The following is a 22644-nucleotide window of genomic DNA, read 5'->3' as shown; positions in this document are numbered from 1 at the left end:
AACAATTTATTTTTTTATTTATTAATTTTTGAAAAACACTATGCATATGAATTACCAAAAACAGAATACAAAGCATTGTTCGTTTACTTATCGTCATACTGTGCAACGTGAATTGAAACAAATTACTCTCTATTCACAATATGTTTACATAATGCATTATACAAATCCATCTTGTTTGTTTCATGGTTCAGATGTACACATTCACTTATTTATAATAATATACAAAGCCTAGGATTAACAACAACTTGAGATTGCCAGAAAAAAAACAATGAAAAGATGCCAAAAAATATTTAAGATGATATTCACAACCAATATGTAAATTTATTCAAAATAGTTACAACAGAAAAAAAAATTAATAATAACCAAAGTTAACTTAAGTAAAAATTAACAATATTTCTAATTTCTTTAACATTGCCTATTTAATGTATAAAAAAAATTATTATGTGGACAAGAGATTCCAGTGATTTATTTCCAAAATAGAATTTATTATAATACTTATAAAATGAATATTTCTTTTTTATCTTTTTATAAAATGACATACAATTAGGACTCGTAGTCAATATGCTCTTAGGGAGTTATTTTGTTTTGCTAATATTTACAACAGCGAGAATATTTAGGGTTTTTTATACAAGACATACAGATCTATTGCAAAGGGCCATATTAAGTAGGTAATAAATATCATTACTTAAAAAATATGGCTGTATATTAAAATAATATAATACTAATATTTGAATCATTTTTGCTTTGAATTATTTTCTTTTAAATGTTATGTGATTATTTTTAAGTAATATAAGTTTTATGTTGAACATAAATATAGTAAAAAGGTAAAAATAGGTACACATTTTGGTTATGATTTCAATTACATATCACAATCGATTATACCAACCAATATGTCCAAAATATCAAACTTGAAAACTTATATATAAATATACATATTCTTTTTTATTACTATTTGATAATAAGTGATATTAAAACTTACAATGTATGTTTATGCAATAATTTTATCCTTTTACCTTTAATACAGATCATATAAAAAGTTGACTTTGTTATATACGGTTATCAAAAGGAGAGTGTCTAATATGTAACCAAAAATATCAGTGTGAATTTCTCTGTACATCAAAGTTAAACATACAAAAAAGGTATGAAGCAAGAGAATTTTAAAATAAAGGACTACAAAGAAATACAAATCCTAGTCTGCATTTAAATCCTAACAAAAGTTTCTGTAAAAGATATGTACAATATAAAATGTTACAAAAATATTATGCAATTACTTTGATAATAGAATAGGTTTAAGGTATTCATGTTGTTGGCACAATAGTAAAACTTGCATTTTAAAAGATACATACGAATTAATTTTTTACACTAACTGTTATATATGGCAAGTATAACTTCTCATCTTGGAATATAATTTCAAAACATGTTTACTAATAAATATTATGCATGCACTCATTTTTCTTAGGACATCCATATACAATTTTATGCAAAATATATTTATGAAAAAAAATTGCACGATATTAAATATTTATATGAAATTAATAGTGGAGGTAATTGGTCTAGGTGCTATTATGTATTTGGTTGAATTAATGTATACCATGTACTCGATTAAAAATAATGCATTATAATATTTTAATTCATCTTATGTGTAAGTAGCTAATACATGTCAAGATGTATATTTACACAGCATTATTACAGTTAGCATTGGATGAGCACATGGTAACAATGAATATCAGATCTCTTTATTCAATAAGCACAAGTTGACCCTCAAAGAAGTTGTCATCCCTCTGATGTTATATACTGTCGTAGCTGTTAGGGTCAGGTGAAGTCGCCGGCCCGGCTCCTCTAGCGGGTAGCCTAAATCCATTGATCATGAAAGCCCAACCATCCTAAAAATTAAACAATTTAAACACTTTAATGTATGTGCCAAAGCAGCAAAAGAACCACAAGTTGTTATATATAAACATATATGTATAGATATAGACCACTCACAACCAAACTTAATGAAAACCTAATGTAATAGGCCTTTGCCTACATATTTTACAAAAACACCGATTGATTTCTACTGCTCCGACATTGAAAGTTTGTGTACTAGATGGCAAAAGGTTGTTGCTAATGAAGGTGAATATATTGTTGATAAGAAATAAAAACTTGTTAAAAATGTAGTCGCTTGAATTTAACTTAAGAAAGCTACATTACTTTCCGGTCCCCCTAATAATTAAAGCGTCACATTTTCTAATCTTTGCTTGCACAGCATTCCAAATGCTTTTGTGTTGTTACTATGGTGTCAGGTTGTTTTAATCTAATATAATTACACAGATAATTTTCTCCGTTCGTCATACTCCTTTTTTAATTTAGCATAGATTATCTAATTTCTATTATCTATCTAGATTATAAGAAATACATACAATTATGTATTTCAATACAATTTATAATTGCATGGTCACAGAATGTCGTTCGATACAGGCAGCGCAAGACCGGTCACCTTGGGGATTTTTGGGGCGCCTATGCCTCGCAATGGGCGTCTATTGGCTAACATGGTGATGTATTTTAACATATGATTCGTGTTATGTATAACTGTAGTTTATGGAACTAAAAATATATTCCTCACTATACTTACTTTAACAAGATTTGGTAAATCAGTCCAGAATCCCAAATTCGGTATCACTTCGATTCCCGTCGCTCCCATCAAAAATTTCTTAGTACAAATTCCGAGGACGAGATAGAATACGACGAATGAAAAGAAAATAATCAAAATCGTCGAGCCGAACGATCGACCGGGCTCCTCAATTTGCCTCAAACAAGCATACCGTGAATAGAATGATAAAACCTGTAAAAGAAGATAAATTAACTTTATTTAGGTTAATATTGAATTTATATTTTAATATATATTTTACAACAAGGGAGTGCAAAATATCTGTTTCGGTCACTACAAAAACGAACATGGTGGTATACCCCTTTTCTACATGGTTGGTAACATTCCTTAAAAAACCTCCAAAAAAATCTTGTACAAAAATACATGTGATGTGACAAATGCTAAATTTCAAGACATGTTCTAAAATTTTAAAAAATAGTGTAACTTGACAAAATTTTAAATATTTTTCAAAAAACCGTGTATATGAAATAATAATGAGATACATTACATTAGTAATAATAAAGTTTCTAGTATTTATAATATACAATATAATTATAAAATAAAACCCATTCAATTTTATCACAAAAAAATAAAACTTGGGTTGGGTTTCTTAGGTAAAAATTTTAATGCAGGTTCATAATGATTAAATTTCAAGATTATTTTTATAAGTGAACAGCAATATTTCAAAATTCTTTTAAAAAAGGGTTAAACAATAAACTTATATAAAAGTAAGCAAATGATATTGTACTTACAATTTTGTTTGGCTCAGTAACAGAATAAACATAGAGTTTATCTTCACCTTCAGCACAGACAAGTAAAACAATTGTTGATCTGAAAATAAATAAAAGCAATGCATATTTAAGACAAGCTATCAGATCATCGGCCAGAATATTTTTGCATGTTAAAAAGTACAAAAATAATTTTGAAATTAATTAAAAAAAATTCCTCAGTAGGAGGACACAGAACAGATATAATCATCACAAATAACTACTCCTATACCAACATGAGTACTGTTATAAAATACATAAGAATTTTGTGTAAAATACATGATCCCAATTTTGAAAAGTACAGTAATGAGGTTATAACAATGAGGCTAATTCAGATGATGGTAAAGATAAGACACTAAGATGGATATTTGGCAAAGAAATTACACAGGTGACTTCATAAAGTTGCTAATAAATAATTTAACAAAAAGAACTTCTTAATCTCCCTGCATACAAGGAAGGGCAGTTAGTTGTAGAATTCAAACAAGCACATAGTGATCCCTCTCTCACTGATTCATTTTCCAAAAATTTTTTGAAATTTTTGAAGCATTTAATATAAAAAGCCAACACATACAATGAAGAATTTACATTACGAGTACAGTAAAACTTTACAGGCAAAATATAGGTACAGATTAATAAAGAGTTGGATGATGCATTTTATATATAGTTGGTGTATGTCTGCAACACTAGGCCAAAATCATAACTTTATATTAATTATTTTAACATTTAATCTTTATTTTGATTGTATATGACTACTTTATATAATAATTATTAACATTTATAACGAATTTTAAAATATTGATTGAATGATGAAATGACGAAATTACCAAAACATTAATTACATTCAGACATTGGCAAATCACATAACATAAAGCAGCAATGTTGTGTGTTTGTTAAAGCCAACTTGACATTGGTAATAATAGTAACTAAATAGCCATTATAGCAATGTGCTAATAGGTAGTATTTTACAAAAGTTAAGTAAATAAAAAATAATTACAAAACTACTTACGAAGGGCCATTATGATAAATTATTGATGATCCATCTGCACTAAATTCTGTGTTGTTAGAGGTTCCCATGTATTCATAAATTCCAGAGTCAAATTGAAATATTTTCCCCGTTGTGTCATTTGTGCGGTCCAAAGTGTTTACATGTCGACAAAGCTGTAATTATTTTAAGAATTTTTTTATTGCAGAAATGAGATTCTTCAATTTCGCGAATACTACTTCATTATCATTATTTCAATTTCAAGACTAGTAGACTAACTATGGAGGAGGTCTATATCAACAGCTGGATATAGACCTCCCTTATAGTTTACAAAAAGATTGTAGTGGCCAGCGTCCTACATTTTCCAACATGCCATTTACAACTTCACTCTGTTTAAGAAGATAGAGCTTAAACAGGGAGCTTAATCCTATTAACTAAACACAAGAACACCATTAGAAAAGCTAGCTTGTGTCGTAATATTTTAAATTTTAAAAGATAAAGTCTTTGCCAACTACATATGTTGCATAAGTTGAACTACAAAAATAAAAAAGTGATGATTAGGAACAAGAACCCAAGGACCCATACTGAAAATTTTAGAATCCAAAAAGGACAAACCTCTGCCAAATGAATATTCCTATTAATAGTACTAATTCAATTAACATAAACAAAGAAATTTGCAATAACTATGCATAAATAATACCATTACCACCAACTTAAAAAAAAACTGTTTATTTGAAAATCTATTCTTCATTATACCCCCTAATGACAGGCGGTTGCTATTATAGCTCTTTAATCAGACACTGTTAATAGCATATGGCTATTACCATAAGCATTGATGTTGTTTCCTGGTATGGTGTAGACCTACATTTACATTTCCAACAATATAGATGCTTATTGTGAGGAAACTTAAAAATCTGGAAATCTGGACTACTAAGTAGTACACCAATACCTACATACTAAACTTTAACTACTACTAAAATTCTGCATCTTATGACATACTTTTTTCATTTCCTTTATTTGAACACAATAGTATTTCTTGGTACTGCCCTATATTGTCTGTACACTAGATGATCCTCTAGTTAGTGTTAAGTTGGTGCCTTTTTATTATGTTAATGTCTGTCCCCTCGCAATATATCACACTTTGCACACTTCACTAGTACAGAAACCTTCCTAAGCTAAACTGTTCCCATTAGAGCTAAAGCTCTGAGAAAGGATAGATAAATTTAGTTTTTAATAAACATATCTATTATTATTTATCTTTGCATATTTTTGGTAGAAATGGGGCCTATATAACATACCATCATCTCAGTGATGAAAGCAAATATTGTTATATTGAATATTGCACTATTAAACTGTACAAAAAATTCAAACAAACTGATTCCTGTGTAGTATGGAACTTCTCAATATTAAGTGGTTAATATTATCACTCAAGATCAGGAGGGTATTATCATTATGTTTTTAAAATAAAACAGGACATTCTGTTTTTATTTAAAAAAAAAAATATTTCGAAAATTATTCACCTATTAAGATACAATATTCATCAATTGTGTTTAAAACAACACTAACAAAAAAATTCATCACATACTTCTAATTTGCTTAAAATTCAATGAATGAAAACCTGCATGAAGACTATTATTTAAATTACGGGTTTTTGTTAAAACCACTAGTTCACAAGTAGTGTGAGATAACAAATATTTGTAGGGATAAGAATCTAACTTAAAAATTCACTAAATAAAAAACCATTACAAATCTTTTACATTAATGGTTCTCAATAAAATTTACCCTGTTTAGGTGGACACTGTGCAACTAATCTAATCAAAGGCAAGATCCAAATTGCATTCTTCACTGACTATCAAACACAAATTAATAGTATTTTAAAACTACCACTACTTCTTCTCTTTTATGACATTTACTCACAGCATAAGAAACCAATCAACTCTCATTTATTAAATTTATAAACTCACCATTAAGAGAGGCAAATATTAAAAAAAAAACAGTATATTTTTATACTGAATAATAGTTGCCAAGCTTCTTAAAATATTATCTGCCTACATAGGTGAAATCAAGACATCATTTTAGCTCCTAATTATCAAAAGTAGTTAAGTTTTCGTGGAGTAACGAATTGTGAGCCCTAATTTAGTTACGTCAATATAGACCACGTAGAGTTTTCCGTGGACCCATGGGTCCACATGTACCACTTTAGGAACTCCAGTTGAATCGTGTACCCAAATATCATGTACCAAAAGACAATTTTACATCATCTTCATGTCCTTCCTTTATACTTACGTAAAACATCGAAAGAAACTGAAACATGTGGAAACCAGTTTCCAATGAGTATTACAAATAATAAATGCTTACCAATAAAACATACTTACAGACAATGCTTCCGTACAAGTGTTATTCACTAGCGTTGCATTCAAACTTGGCACTGCATCAAAGCAAGGATGGTAAAAATAAGTATTAAGAGCGAATTGTTGTCCATCTTTCCTCACTTCGTATATTCTGGCATCATAAAATGTTGGTTTAGCAGACGGTGTTAAATCGATGCCGGTTCCGTTGGAAAATTCACAAACACAAGAACTTTTTTTAACACATTCGTCTGCGTAAGTAAATGAATATAAAACTGAGATACAAACAAAGAAAAAACATAAAAAACTATGATTTGTAGACATTCTGAATACGTAATTACTGAAAAAGATGCGCACTACCATCTAATTTAACAGGATTTCCAGAATAAATGTTACAAAATTTCTGCCAAAGAGTAAGTGTTTAACATATACGTTCTAGTTTTAATACTTCAAAATAAGTTAAAAAGATATAAAATAATTATTGTACAATTGAAGCCTTTGTTTATCAAAGGAATCGTATATTTACTAATATTATTCGTTTGCTATTGGTAATAGTTCTAAATGAATAATATGTCATAAAATAAATTGTTAAATATATTATATATTAATCAAATATATGAAAAATAAACAAAAAATATTTCTTCATTTAGTTTTAAATTATTTAAAAACTAATTTTTATAAAATTTCAAAACTTTAAGTTAATGTCTCTAGAACAGTTTAAACACCTTTGCCTAATGCCTCTTCCTTAAAACTGTAACGAGTGTTTGACATATAACATCAATAATAACAGTTGTGATCAGACAAACTGACATATAATTAAATTTTACTGTTTAAAACATAAATTTGTTTTAAACAGTGAAAATGGCTGACAAAAAGAAAAAAATTTTGTTCACAAAAGTTTGACCCTCTTATTTTTGCTCTTTTGCTCTTAACTTTTATCCAGTGTTTATTATTTTTATTTACTATGACAATTAATTTTAGGAAGCTATAAACAGACGTCCCGTGATATTAAAATCTGATAGAGAAACTACGAAAGATCAAATTAAAGATAAACAGGAGAAAGAAAAGCCACCTACCATTATTTTAAAGACTCGCGAACAAAGTACTCCTAAAGATGATCGCCCACAAAGCCCTAAACCTCAATCTTCTGAAGGAGATGGGTATCATCCTCAAAGAATTGCCCAGAATGAAAATAAAGACAAAAAAATAATAGGTAAGAGAATAACATAATTTAAGACACAGATGTTGTTAACAATAAAACATTTTAAAATAAAATATTTAACTGGTATATTGATTGTCTGTTTACTGACAATCGTTATTCCACTTCCACTTGAAATTATCACAATTTTTAAAATATTTTCCTTGCCTTCCACAGAATCTAAACCTGCTCCAACTGTTGTCTCTATGATGAAACCTGTTAAACTTTTGGATGAAAATTTGGAATTTAGTCAATCTGCTGTTAAGTTTCTTCAGGATTGTAACACAAATTACTTAGTTGTTGGTATAATAGGTATGTATTACTTTGCTCATAAAACAAATCACAGCAATCAATAATTTTAAGCATACTGTCAAAGGTTGAATTCAATGATGATGATTACAACAAGTCTTATTTCTAGTGAGTATAATTATCCCAATGTATCAAAATGAAAACATTTAGCCTTTACTATAATTATACTTGTTTAAAATGACTAAATTAAGATTAATAGAATAAATATTAATTAATAGAGAAAATATTATGTGGAACCAATATCTGTATACTTCACAAATTTTCATGTAAGAAGATTGCTTTTTGGTTAACATATTTTTTTGTGTTAGAAGGTCTAAAAGACCCCTTGCATGGGTTTTACGTGGTTACCTAAATTTTTATGCAATGCTAGAAGCAATGTCTTTCTTAACTTATTTGTGTATGACCAAGACAAAAAAGTATATTTACTACCCAGTAAAAGTTTGATTCAATAATATAATTAAAGAACAGAGAGACTTGCCAGGTCTCAAACAGGAGAGTTATAGAAAAGTTTAGTTATATGGCATTTTAGGTCTCCAAACAACAAGTTCATATTAAATCATTAAAAATTACATCACAATATGGATGTTAGGTACATCATATATTATGGTCACTTGTAAAATTAAAATGTGTTGTACTTGTTGAATTTACAAATTATCATTGTAAAATATTTATTATAAATTAGAAGATATAGGAGAAAAAGATTGATGGACATCCAATTACAGATTTTAAATACATAGGTTTTGTCATAATATTTTCCTTAATTGTTTATGTGCAGTAACTACACACACACACATACATACACACACAAACACACACACATATATACATATATATATATATATATATATCAGCACATAAATATTAAATATTGAATGGTTATGTTAACATGTTAATTTTTTATCTATTATGTGTATTTCCAGGTACACAAGGAGTTGGTAAATCAATGATTTTAAATTTAATAGCACAGAGCACACCTGTAGCAGACATTTGCACACAAATAATGCAGTCCCATGAATTGCCCAATGATGTATTAGAAAATAGTGAAAGTGCCAACATTGAAAATCAAATGGAAAACTTAAGTATTACCAACACAACTCAAGGGAATGAGGGGACTTGTATGGAATTTTTCAAATTTAAAATGCAAGACATAGAACAGATTGAAAAAGGTGTACATTGTACTAAAGGTAATTTGTTATTATCTGTTTTTCATAGCTAACATCCTATTATACTAGTATTTTCAGTTATACTGATTTTATGCTTATAAACAGATTGAATTCTCAGGTACTTATTATCAAAAGTTAAAATATCGACACATTATAGAAAACTCAGGATGTAAAATAGCCATTGAAACCAATAACTATCTGCTGTACAAATTCATGTGCCCAGCCACAAGATGGATAGATAACTTTGGACATTGAAAGAAACTGGATGCAGGCTACTTCTTATCAGTCCCATTGAAATGTGTTGAAATGAAATGGAATGTGAAATTGAAATGTGTGTCCAATCTATGAAGAGGTCCATCTCCAGTAATTGGTGTCCTGTGGCTGAGATGATGATGAAAATAAAGTTATTGAAGCCGCCTCTTTAATTTGTTGAATATAAATGGGTTAATATTTATCTGAACATCCAATGTATGGTTGAAACAAAACTCTATTGCACTGTCTAATACAGAGTATAATAATATTTTACACTGTCATATAGAATATCATTAAGTTACATCTATAAATGTATGCATATTACAAACTTACCAATTGTTAAAGTATTTATATGTAATTTTTGGTGAAATACCCATTATTTATATTTCTAGCTGATACCATGGTTATTTGTTTGAAAATGCCCCATGTCATATGTATATCAATTAAAATAAAATAAATTTATTTTAGGATATTGTTTTTATATCTTATATTCTAGTAATATAAAGAGAATTAAGTTAAATCATTATCTATTACAGGTGTGGATATGTATGTGACAAATGATCGTGTTATACTACTAGATTGTCAACCTTTATGGTCACCATCTTTAATTGATGAATCCAATAGTATTTCAATGAACCCAAGATGTGCAAATATAATGACTGTTGATTGTCTGGAAATAGCATCTTTTTTAATGTCAATCTGCCATGTTTTAATTGCTGTGCAGGATTGGTTTGCAGACTATAATTTCATAAGGTATTCTTTCCAATTACATTTTTACTAAAATTAGTTTTTTAAAAAAAAAAGTTAAATACTTTTTTAGGTAATACCTTTGTATGTAAAGAAACTTGCTTGCTTACACTTGCTTCTGTTTGCTATGTAAAGAAACGTTACACTGTGTTTTTTGTCTGTTAAATGTAAAATTTCGGCTAGTATTTCAACTTTACATGACTGCCAATTTAAGATAAAATATCAGTTAATTTACTTACTTCGTCTTTCGTTTGTTATAGTATCACAAAATGAAAAAAAGTAATAAACAATATTTTTTTGGTTTGAGTAAACTATCCAAAAGCAGATAAAAATAATATTTTGCTTGATATAATTAAATAATTAAAACATAATATTCACATGACAGTTAATTTTTTTTCTACTTTTTTACATTTTGTTATGAACATTTTATATTAATTAAATGTTTTAAAATATGCATAAATATGCAAATATGCATGTGCATAGGGTTTCACTTGACCACATTGGCTAATTATTATTCCCTTCATATTTACCTGACCATTGATAACTCCATCCAAAATAAAAATGTGTATTACACACACAGGGAGCAATTGTCGAGAAAAGTTCCTCCCTACAACCATAGATATATTTGAAACTTTACTTTTTTACTGAATTGTAATAATTTTTTAAAGATATATACAGACTGCAGAAATGCTAAAACCAACATTATCAGCATCTAGCACTGTAACTACTTCAACTGAAGGATCTGAATCATCAAATGATGGAGAATGCCAGCCACATCTGTTATTGTTGCATAACAGGTGTCATTTGGAGGATTTTACACCTGATGCAATAAAGACCATGCAAGATTTTTATAGGTATATTTAACTGTAAATTAAAAATAACCTATAATAAATTTGATAATTTTTTGTTCATTAAAATATGATATAGTAGTATATAGATATAGTAATGTCCTATATTTTTACATTCCAGAAAAGCTTTTCAAAAATCAAACTTGCAGTTACATTCTGGTATGTATATGTATAGTGACACCAATAAAAATGGACTCCATGTAGAACAAGTGTGCAAAGGATATAATTTAAGGAATTGTGGACCACCTATAAATTTATTCCTATTGCCTGAAATTTACAGTGATTTTGGTAAGTTTGTTTTTCTAAATCTAAATGTGTTTTGAAAAACAAAATAAATATTTAAATGAAATTCTAAAAGAGCATCTGTTGACTTTCTGGCTGGCTCTTCGCAGCACATCATGTAACTGTCACATAACAATGCATGTTAATGACTACATAATTGAAGATATTTTAAATTTATCATTTTCCAGATAACAAGGAAATATATCGAGGACATCCACCTTTCGAGCAATTGGCAAAAAGATTGCGTTGGCTTATATTAGGTGCAAATAGACATCAAATAACGAATGTGCCTAATCTATCTGAAAAAGGCTGGTTTCAATATTGTAGTAAGGCTTGGGAAACCATCAGAAAATGCACTTTCTTTATAGAGTATGAACGATTGTTGCCATAAAAATTGCAGTTTTCTGATAATATAATTTGGATACAACCTGAAGATCAGATGAAAGGTTTGACTGTAAATAATGTATTCATAGGTGGCCAATTCTTTTATTTAAGATAATATAAAATGAAAAAGTCCATTAGAAAAATACAGAAACAAATAAATACTTTTTATATTATCCAAAAATTTTTTTTATTATTTGGTTCCATTTCTTACTGGTAAACACTATCAATAAGAGGCTTCCGACGTTGGTCAGGGGGTTTGTAAGCATGCTGGTACACACTGGCCAGACGCCAGTGCTCTGGATAACCGGTTGCATTCGCATCACGCCAAATACTAAATGGAGGTGCCAAGGTTGGAATTGTGTAAGATTTTTTTGTATAAGGGTGTCGCATTTTGGGCATTTTTATTCCTTTCGAATCACTTGAACTCATGCTCTGAACTGAATTCGGATTCCCTGCTTTAAACGCAAATTTATAATCAACCTTTGGTTTTGGCTCCCTCAACATTTTTTGACTGTTACAAGAAAAGCAATGCTTATGCTTAACATTATTAGATGAGTTTTTTGAAACATTTGACATAAGGTCATTCGGTGAACTTTGGTGTAATTTGCCTTGTGCGAGGAAAGTTTTATCATAAGATTGTAGACTATTCCTATTCTTGTTAACGTCCGAATTAAACTTCTTATTACCGTTCGAGTTCCAAGTATCTTTAACGGCGTCAATTCTATCAGATTTGTTCCTTTCAAAAGTTTTACAGTTACTTTTTGGAGTACCACATCCATGAATCCCATCACAATCAGTTTCAGCTTTAATTGATGCTACACTAGAGCTTTTTCTACTCGTACTTTTGGATCTCACATTTTCATTATTATGCTGAGGACAGTTCTGAACATCGCAGGAATCCTTACGTTTTTCTTTTGTTATATCATTTTCAAAATAGGGTACAGGATGCCGTCCAATATCCTCTACAATCCTATTTTGATTGAAAATGGGAAAAGTATGTCCGATTGTATTTTGAATTTCTTCTTTTGGTGTATGAACCATTGTGAAAACAGCCGGTGCTTTAGAACCATTTGATCCGTCAATATGTTTAGGGGGTGTTGGTTCTAACTTAGGATTTTCGGGTCTAAAGTCCCAACATATAGCAAGGTCCATGAGTGACATTGGTTTTTTATATTGTCCTCCTAGATCTGGGGCCGAAGTCGATGGGCGTTGCTTGCGCTCTTCATCAGTCTCATTTTTTTTAGGGTCGCATGTTTTAGGCCGATGCACGCGCATCTTGGTACAACAGGTTGGTCCTGACGCTCCGTATCCTTTCCATCCTATCGCATACGGCTTAACAACTATATCGGACTCACGATGCTCTCCAACTTTAGTTAAATGGCGATATCCCAAAGTATCTGGTAATGGTTGATGTTCTAAATTTCCAACATGCATTTTCTTCGCAAACTGGAAATTTTGCGATACATTAACATAAGGAAGTTTAGGAGTTTCACTATTTTTATCAAATTTCATAGTCTCGGTAATTTGTTCATCTTTGTTATCGGCATTTTCTGCAACTTTTCGCCAAAAGCGATCGGTTTTATTTTCTTGTGGCCCTTGAGTTTGTTCAATAGAATCTTTTAATAAGAGATCGTAGCTTTCATGTCTAGTTTTTTCATCAGTTAAAGAGCCGGGAACATATGCTCCGTGGTCGTTGTCTGAATTCTGATTATTTTCTACTAATCCTAAAGGATCTGTAACCTCTTTACCATTAGAATTAATAAAATTGTCAGGATCTTCGGTTTTTTTTACATTCTCGTTTGACGTTTTAATTTCATATTTATCCGCGTCCTCCTTTATGCACAGACATGTAAAACAGATTAAAACGGTTTGAATTTTATGTATTTCATAAAAAAGTAATAACTTTATTTTAACAAAAATATTTTTTTTCTGTAATAAACCCTATAAAATGCATGATAGTACGGTTTCCTTTTTTAAACAACTTCCTCGCTTTTCTTATGCCACGGACACTGTCGCCGCTGAAATTGATAATAAAAGCAATTAATTTAAAAATGTGACTTGCTGTAATAAGATAGTATTTGTTGATTTTGTTGCGAAGAAATAACCGCATATTTTTCTATACATTCCAAAGAGAATTTTAATGCATACTTTATAATAAAAGTTTATATTTCCCCTAAACTGGCTGCACGAATATAACAGGTAATCCCCTTATATATTAATTACACACCGTAACATAATCTAAGAGGAGTAACAATTAAATGTATTAGCCGAGACCTTTGTCTATCAAGACCTTTGTAATCAGAGTTGTTAAATAAGAGTTTTCGAAGGATTAATTTATTTTGAAGGTATCAGTAATTTCATCGTATAAATATCGATGAAAATGTTTTTTTTTTGCTTTACAACAAATATTGCAACTTAAAATAACATTTTTAGTGAAGTATATATCTAATAATTACATAAGAACGAACTTATCTTAATGGTTTGGGAACTTTGTATGACTTTATTAAAGGTTATAAGTAGAACCAATAGCATTTATAAGTTATAAAACAGACATTACACCTATTCTTAATTATTTATACATATACATACATATATACACATATATATATATACATATATATATTTATATAAATATATGTATGTATATCTCCTATACATTATAATATACAATGTAATCCAAACTCCTTTTTATGTTGGTTTCATCTAACTTTTTTTAAATATTTCGTTCTCCATGAAAGTTGTTAAAAAAAAAAAACAAAAATTATCCAAAAGTAATAATAGAAACATCATGTACGTTGAAATGTAATAGGAAATTATATCAGCGTGCAGGTGTCTTATCCGTTCGGGTCGTTCTTTTATCAATGTGTAATTTATAATACCTAAGCAGTCGACACAATGTTGTCACTAATCCTCTTTAACAATTTTAAATACAATTATAACACATCATTTTGTTACCAATAGCTCACGTCCGCTTTCTATCGACCCCAAAGAATTCCTACAAATGTTCAAAAGATGTTTTATCTAGTTTTAACTTTTACGGATTTCTTAAACAAATCTGTAGACACTGGTTTAATACTAAGATTATACCTTTTATTTTTGATATTTCTAGCATACTTAGATTTTTAATTTGCTATAGTTTTAGGCTACTTACAAATTAAGCGGAAATAAGTACACACAAAAATTGACAGCGTGCGGTACAACGGGCTTACTTTGAAAGATTGTGGACTACATGGCTTTTCTTTTACCTCCGTGCTAGCTTTGCCGCGTTTTCCTGAACGCATGCGCGCTAAACTTTCTCCGGTGACTGCCTTGGGTCTTTGAATTCGAAGATGCAACCAATCCGAAAATCGGTTATCAGGCGGTTCTTTTGCTAGTTCCTCCGCTGTAAAGACGTTACTTTTTAACAAGAAAAGAAATAGAAAATGAATAATACATTAAAAAATAAAGTATTTTTTATCAGTCGGGGAAAACATGTTCGAGAATGTCAGGTCACATGTCATGTGACCTGACCCACTCATACATGTTCATACAACTCACTGTGCATGCATGATATAGTACGCACAATAAACGGCCTATTCGACGTAGTAACTACTACGCGACACGAAAATAGCCCGTTCGAGAAATGCGCCAATACGTACGTGTTGACAAATATAAAAGGCAGCTACGCGACTAGAGTCCGCTACGATCGATAATTTTACCTTACAAATTTATTCTTAGCTACATTATACGAGGTGGCAAATTTGTAACACATTTCGTGGCACTATAGAGAATTTCGTTATAATTCAAGTTAATATACGGCTTTCAATGTATCTATTATACAGAGTTCAACAAACTTGGACTCGCGGCTTTATTACACGTAATAAAATTAGTTAAAACTAAAAGGTTTAACCTTAAATTAACATATAACTTTATTGTAATAAAATTATTGGGCCAAAATACAGTCTAATAATGGAATTTCTTCTCAAACACAACTATTTTAATGTGTATACAATACATTATATATATTAATGTACTATGATCTAGATATGTCTGCTAAAAAATTAACGATTAATGTAAAAAATTAACTCGGATAGCCCGGCGAAACATCACTGAACAATAAATGATTTAATGGCTATTAGATAGTGAGAAAAACACCGCTTAACACGCATTAAAATTTATTAGATGCTACTTTTGCCACTTTTCACGTCTAAAACAGACAAAACCATTGTTTTATTATTTGTACCTATCTAAAATAGAGTATATAAATAAAGGCAATTCAACAATTATGATCCAATGATTTTCTGATGTTAGATATTTTTGCAATAAGAAAATTCATTCATTTGTAAATTAATCTGATAACAGAAGTGTGCAAATAAAACAAATGTTGCTGTCAAAGTTTGTCATGTGTGGTTCACAAGAGAAATTAACTAGTGAGTGTTTCCGTATTTCGAAAGATACATACGCTATTTGAAGCTGTCGCTCGTAGTTAGACTTGAAATAGTAGCCTTTAGCCTTGATTGAAGAATGGCATTTATAAATTATTCTACAGCCAGGGTTGACATACAGAAACTGTCTATTGCACATATACTTACCCACTTTTCTAGTTATATTTCTGGGCAAATCCCATGTTCCAGTATAATGACCGAAACATTTAGAAGAACCACGAGGAGCCCCCGGCAAAAACCGTCCGTTGAGATCACAAATTGGCTTAGGATCAGGTCTCATTTCTACGGGCCGTGCACGGGTAGGCGCCCACCGAGGAACTTGCCAGTTGCCCAACCTTTTTGGTGTTGATTCTCTGTTAAACTGAAATGACACATGTTCACATCAGAGTTCAATGATTTTGTCAAGTGTAAATATTATTCATAAAATACCATTTATAACTGGATATTAATATAATATTGTAATTAAATGGTCCTGTAATAACGAAAATATTACTATTTTTTATGCCAATATTAGGATTAATGTCGCCAAAATTAAAGCGTATGCACCTATCTCGATTCACCGTGATGCCTTCGGAAAATTACCGGCGACACCTAAGGTCTACTGGGATTCCTCGAGGAGTTGGGTTAGTTAAGTTGAAGCTAACTAGTTGCGGAAACCAGCTCGTTAACACAACTGTTTTAAGTTGTATGTACATTTCGTCGAAATGTTATGAAAATAGTTAACCTGCTTGTCGAGGACTTGTATAAAAAAGTGTAAAAAATCTTTAAAATAATATTATTAGTGTATTTGGGTTAATAAAAATGTTCATATAACTAGTATATTTCACCATATTGCTATTTAATACGTATGTACTTTCATTCATTGTTTGTTTTATCTCAGATCTATGGGCACTAGCAGTTTGTACTAAAACTTAAAGCATATTATCTAGTTAATAGTTTGTCAAAACTATAGAGTAGTATTAACAAAAAATGTATAAGCAAATTTACGAAATCTAATTTAAAATATGTAATAAAACAAATAATAACAAAAGTTGCAGTAACTATGAAAACAAGACGTGATATGTTATTAATGTTTACGTAAGTGTAAAATTATAGAAAAAGTTTTGTGTATTCACAAAACCCTTATTAATCCATTGTAATCAAGACTAAAATCGCTTTTCAACAGAACGTGACGAGTTGACAATGACAATGGCGGGAAACACGTGTCAGTCATTTAAACATTGAAATGAATTTTCAATCAAGACGAAATGTTTATACTTTTTTAAAATTTAACATTGAAATTACAGTTCGCAATACTCTAAACATTTTTTATGACTATTTGATTGAAGTTTAAGATTTTAATGAATAAAGATTATTCATATAATTACATAAGCATGAATGAAAGTAATTGTTAAAACTCAAACTACACAATTCTGATTAATACATTTTTTGTTCCGCTTTATCCTTATCTCTGCCAAATTATGATACGAGTACAGTATATGTATATTGCTGAATTTAATTGGTATATGATATGTTTAAACTGTAATAAAATAATATGAGAAAACATTGAAAAAATGATATTTATCAAGTTCCCGTTTAAATATAAAAAAGTGTTATATGTCAATGTAAAAATTAAATCTTAAATATCTGAAATACAATATTTTTTTCAATTTAAATCACGGTTGAATAGTTTTGTTTAGGTTGTTGCAAGATCTTTTATAACGATTTTTAATAATATTGTAGTCGTTCATATTTATGCAATAAAGAAACAAATGTTAAAAATTTATGGTTATCGTTTAAGTATATCTTTTGTGAATTATGAAAAAACTTTAGTACCTATTGTAGTAATATAAAAAGTCAAAGTGGATACATTGCCTAAAATTTTAATAAATTATGCACATAGCAATGTGTCCATTCCAAGTTTACCCATTTAAATTCGTCGTCCCTCTCCAATATCCCAACAAAAGACTGCAAGTTATTATTTACTCCATATATCTTGCTCCTATTACCCTTTATTTAAACACTGTATTATGTCAGTTTATTATTTTTGAAATTTATATTATACGTAATAACCAAATACCTAAAACCGTTCTGTACTGACACCTGAGTGTATATTTACCTGGTTGTAATTTTTAAAAATAATGATTTAAAAATAAATACGGTGCAATGAAGAGAAACACAAAAAGATATTCTTATAGTTTTATATTTATGTCTAAAATTCCATTATTATATTAATTCTCGAAAGCAGATTCGTAAGAGAAACTTTCAGTAATAAGAGACCCTAAGACTTTTAAATTACCACAGATATTAAAATTCACCACCTATGTTAATGATTGGTACTAACCTATATAATCAATGTGTTAAAGATGAACGAAATTCAATTGAGATTTAAATTTATTTCATAATATTATATTACGCTTTTAACTTCAAGTATGATTTCTTATGAATTTTAAATATGTAACTAAAAACAATGGTATTCGATAAAGTAAAATGGCGATAGTAAAAAAGATTTCAAATTATACACATATTGTATAAAACTTTGCGTTTATAGTTATATTGTTGGATATAAAATAGTACAAAAGAAGAATTGTTTCTAATCTTTTTCACACATATTTATTAGTCAAGGTATATTTTTTTAAACGTTTCAATTCGGATTAACAAAATACTCTATAAAAATAACCCTGTCTAGGTTCATTATGCTTTTTAATTGATTTTTAGGTTTCGTAAATGATTTTTCTTCTGTAAATTTTATTGAATATTGCGGATTTACCAACGAATACAATCAATGGGACGCATTGTTTTTAACTAAGATATTTTATTGTTCTTAATTTTGGCTCGTTAGTTATATTCATAGAATTATTTAATGTTTATTTTCATAGCATTATGTAGTTTTAATTTTGCTAACAAATAAATTTTATGGAAAAAGATATAATTTTTGTACCCTCGACATTGAGTCCCTAGCCCTAGTCCATAGCTTAGTCTCTCCTATTGAAAAATCGATCTAGCTTGTTGTTAAAACGACTTAAATATTTTCAAAACTAGGTATGCAATATAAATATTTTTTTTTATTTAAACCCGTAAAACCTCCATTAAGTCGAAGATATATAATAAGTAGTTCTCGTCGTCTGGGAGCTTTGCATAGCATTAGCTTTAAAAAGCTTGTTTAATGGTACTTTTATAAGTTTTTAATTAAAATAGTAGGACTCTTATAACATTACCTTTAAGTGGTTCTTATAACATTAGCCTTTAAGTGGTTGGTAATTCCCATGTTTGGAATCCTTCTCGGATCACGGTGAAAAGGAAACAAACAACGTAAATTATGTATGTCATTACATCTTTACAACACAATACTAAAAATGTTTGTAACATTCAGAAATTCATGCAAAAATTAGTTTCCTTTTGCAGTAAATATACACGTTTTTAAGCTTATATATATATATATGAAATCGACATTTCGGTTCATATTAAATTGCTTGTTAGAAATCGTAACAAACATCGAAGAAAATAATCGTACCGTATTAAAATCTGATGACGACGTCGTTGCGTGCCTTCGAAATGGCGCAAGTCATGCCACACAATTTGCATTTGTGACCGTATAAAATATGCGACATTATTTCAAGCGATTTTAGACATAGACTGGATGTTTATGGTCTGAATTTTAAATTTATATATTTAAAAAATATATATATAAATTATGTACAGACAATGATAGAGAATGATTTATTTATCGGAGACTTAATTAATGAGAATTGTAATCTTTTAACTGATTGATGGAGAAAATTACCACTAAGTATATGATTATCCAATTTTTTATGTACAATAACTAATGTTGCTAAAAAAACAGAAATACATGTTTACAATCACAAAATATCTAGTATCTCTAGGTTACATTCAGATTTATTTTATTGTTGTCCATCAAATAATGGCTTTGCGAATACTTTATAATTATGAAAAACGTTCGCGAGTAAACATTTTTCAAAATTCATTCCCGTCACTCAAACTAATAGCCTAACCTACCTTATGCTTTGATATGTGTTTTATTTCATATTATTATAATATATTGAACATCCTATTGTGTGTGTGTTTTTTTTTTCAAATGCATGTACAAGAGACATAACTTCTCGAATGCTATTCTTCAGATTCACCGTGCAGGGGTGCACCAATGCTTTGTATGGAGAGGAGTCGGGTACGGTGCTCAAGACTGAAGACCCACGTTTCATACTTAAGGATGCCTTGCAATGAATTGGTGGTCACGCGTTTCGGAATTTTCTTTCTACCTAATCATAATTTATATGATCCTATCAGTGCTGCTTTGAAAGCGCGTTCCAGAAATGAGCTGATGTTCGCTTCTCACTGATCCATATTCTTCAACAGGTAAAGACATTTCGCTATTATACCTCTCACTTTAACCTAGATTGTATACAAATTCATTATATTATGAGTATATTCCTGGTTATTTCTTTGACCAAGTTGTAGTACATTCTTTGACTAAGTTCCATTAGTACTATACGGTTTAAATATTCCTAAAAATAGTCGATACCGCCATATTTTTAAGGATTCTAGAATTATTTATAATAGACATTCTTATTTTTCGTAATTTAATTAAAATGCAATATTCTCTTTTTTGTGCGAATTTGAATTATAATTGTGAAAAGTAGTATTCGTTATATATTTTAACAAAAGCTTAGTAGTAAGCATTGTGTTTTAAGGCCATAAGCTAAGGAGTGACCAAAACAATTAATCGTATATGCACAAGTGCCATTAGCTAAACGCCACCGAAGCGAGATGTCAAACAAGGATTAACATCGCATACAAAGCCGTGAAAAATTGTCGACAACCCGTAAAAAACATGCTGCCCCCCTCATACGATCACTACAAATATTAGCAGAGAATATGAAACCCTATTATATCACAAAAAAGTTTACTTTCAAATAACCGTAAAGATCGAGGATGTTTCGTATGTAATTGGATGTATCTAACTTGGATTAAAGGCATTACAATTTGCGCACAAATAAAAAAACGGTCGTACTTTAATAGAATAGGGGAGTGTAATGGCGTTGCAGGTGCGCTGTAGTTAAAAAATGTATTGGATTAGTAAAAGTTGAATAAGATACATATGTAGCTTTAATATTAAAGAAATATAAGAACGTTTCAATATCAAACAACTATTACTATTTAGCTGACAGTTTTAAGATCGAAAACGCACTGACGATGTTTAATAAATAATTATTTACTTTTTCTGACATTAATAACTTTCAAATACTAAATACGGTTTGTAAAGGATCAATTAATATTAATCAATTAATAATGTAGTGAATATAGAACCATTATTTAGTTTTTCCTGACGTCCATAACTAAAATGTTACTATGGTGATGTTTGTCGCCCAAATATCTCTCTGCCGAATGACTTTCGGCGTTACCTCCGTACACGCACTTGCTACATTATATGCGAATAAATCGCCCAGGCAGCGCGACACACATTCGTGAAATAAAATTCTTTTATAATTGATATCGGTAATATAGGTGTGCTTGCAAAGGGTGCATGTATAGCTCACTTTTCAGTAAAAACCTTTAAAGCTTATACAACTGTTATACACAGTATAAAGTTATCACTTTTGATAAGTTACATTATTTTTTTTCCCATTCAAATGGAACATGCCAATAGCTTCTGGCGGTGAAAATGTCTGCTAGACCAGATAGTAAACAATAATTAATTTTAATATTCGGTAATCCGAATTTTGGATACATGTTTTCTTACGATATTATCATTAATTTTTTTTTAATCTATTGGTTTTTGGACAGGGTGTACTATACATTAAATGACAGCAAATGAGCTACAAATTCTCCACTTTTAAGCTATGACAACTATTACTAAACACTTTATATAAAAAAAAAACAGAGAACAAAACAAATACAAAACTGCAAGGAGTTTTTGATTATACGTTTTTAGAATAGTTTTAAAAAAGATAATAATCAGAAATAACTCACCTGACCGCTATCAAAATTGAAAGCCATTTTAGAGCTTGAATTTTATTGTGCACCACTTGTAAATTATGAAAGATTAATAATATATCACAGTTTTTGATAATACTACGTCAAAACACGTCTAAAACGTTGTAAATTTGTCAAAATTCAGCAAAATAACGATGTTCACGTCATGGTTGGCTATTGTTTGAAGGTTTCCTTTTAAACTCGGAAAATTAGGGAAACCTATTGGCACAACCGCCTCGTTGCCATGGAAATCTTTTATTTTTCAAAGCTTCCATGTATAGGTATTTGTGTTGTAAGGATATTTTCATTTTATGCATAAGTTATACATGCTTGTAATTTAG

General features: G+C 29.6%; 3 protein-coding genes across 4 annotated transcripts; 1 reads left to right on the top strand and 2 right to left on the bottom strand.

The window, feature by feature from the left end:
- Window positions 1–27: 27 nt before the first annotated feature.
- Window positions 28–7132, bottom strand: LOC137928611 (uncharacterized). The gene is made up of 5 exons (XM_068771512.1): window positions 6754–7132; window positions 4403–4554; window positions 3382–3460; window positions 2615–2824; window positions 28–1883 (listed from the first exon to the last, which is right to left on the bottom strand). The coding sequence occupies exons 1-5, from the start codon at window positions 7087–7089 to the stop codon at window positions 1788–1790; spliced, it is 873 nt and encodes a 290-aa protein (XP_068627613.1). The 5' UTR covers window positions 7090–7132; the 3' UTR covers window positions 28–1787.
- LOC137928600 (nonsense-mediated mRNA decay factor SMG9) lies at window positions 7071–12084 on the top strand. 2 transcript variants are annotated; one of them, XM_068771499.1, is made up of 8 exons: window positions 7071–7139; window positions 7708–7939; window positions 8102–8236; window positions 9154–9417; window positions 10185–10401; window positions 11064–11249; window positions 11365–11531; window positions 11714–12084. In XM_068771499.1, exons 1-8 carry the CDS (start codon window positions 7116–7118, stop codon window positions 11914–11916), a joined length of 1428 nt encoding a protein of 475 aa, XP_068627600.1. In that variant the 5' UTR covers window positions 7071–7115; the 3' UTR covers window positions 11917–12084. The 2 variants fall into 2 exon arrangements, with proteins under 2 accessions (XP_068627600.1, XP_068627590.1); XM_068771489.1 differs by lacking the exon at window positions 7071–7139 and adding an exon at window positions 7523–7623.
- LOC137932188 (uncharacterized) lies at window positions 12008–22327 on the bottom strand. Its single transcript, XM_068775790.1, has 4 exons — window positions 22301–22327; window positions 16481–16694; window positions 15119–15291; window positions 12008–13739 (listed from the first exon to the last, which is right to left on the bottom strand). The coding sequence occupies exons 1-4, from the start codon at window positions 22325–22327 to the stop codon at window positions 12117–12119; spliced, it is 2037 nt and encodes a 678-aa protein (XP_068631891.1). The 3' UTR covers window positions 12008–12116.
- Between the last annotated feature and the right edge of the window lie 317 nt (window positions 22328–22644).

The sequence above is a fragment of the Battus philenor genome, unplaced genomic scaffold, assembly GCF_028537555.1.
Source record: "Battus philenor isolate CCGP_79_NKW_IND1 unplaced genomic scaffold, ilBatPhil1.0.hap1 SCAF_11, whole genome shotgun sequence".
NCBI classification, from domain to species: Eukaryota; Metazoa; Arthropoda; class Insecta; order Lepidoptera; family Papilionidae; genus Battus; species Battus philenor.
Note: the sequence above shows the minus strand (reverse complement) of the source record. Positions and strands in the feature narration are given on the sequence as shown.

Coding starts and splice junctions, on each gene's coding strand:
- LOC137928611 (XM_068771512.1), bottom strand. CDS start 7,089: ATGGTAGTGCGCATCTTTTTCAGTAATTACGTATTCAGAATGTCTACA. Junction 3,461..4,402: donor ATTTATCATAATGGCCCTTC/GTAAGTAGTTTT, acceptor ATTTATTTTCAG/ATCAACAATTGTTTTACTTG. Junction 1,884..2,614: donor ATTTACCAAATCTTGTTAAA/GTAAGTATAGTG, acceptor TTTAATTTTTAG/GATGGTTGGGCTTTCATGAT.
- LOC137928600 (XM_068771489.1), top strand. CDS start 7,588: ATGGCTGACAAAAAGAAAAAAATTTTGTTCACAAAA. Junction 10,402..11,063: donor GCAGACTATAATTTCATAAG/GTATTCTTTCCA, acceptor AATTTTTTAAAG/ATATATACAGACTGCAGAAA. Junction 11,250..11,364: donor ACCATGCAAGATTTTTATAG/GTATATTTAACT, acceptor TTTACATTCCAG/AAAAGCTTTTCAAAAATCAA.
- LOC137932188 (XM_068775790.1), bottom strand. CDS start 22,327: ATGGCTTTCAATTTTGATAGCGGTCAG. Junction 16,695..22,300: donor TCAATTTTGATAGCGGTCAG/GTGAGTTATTTC, acceptor GTGTCATTTCAG/TTTAACAGAGAATCAACACC. Junction 13,740..15,118: donor GTAGTCCACAATCTTTCAAA/GTAAGCCCGTTG, acceptor TGCATAAAGGAG/GACGCGGATAAATATGAAAT.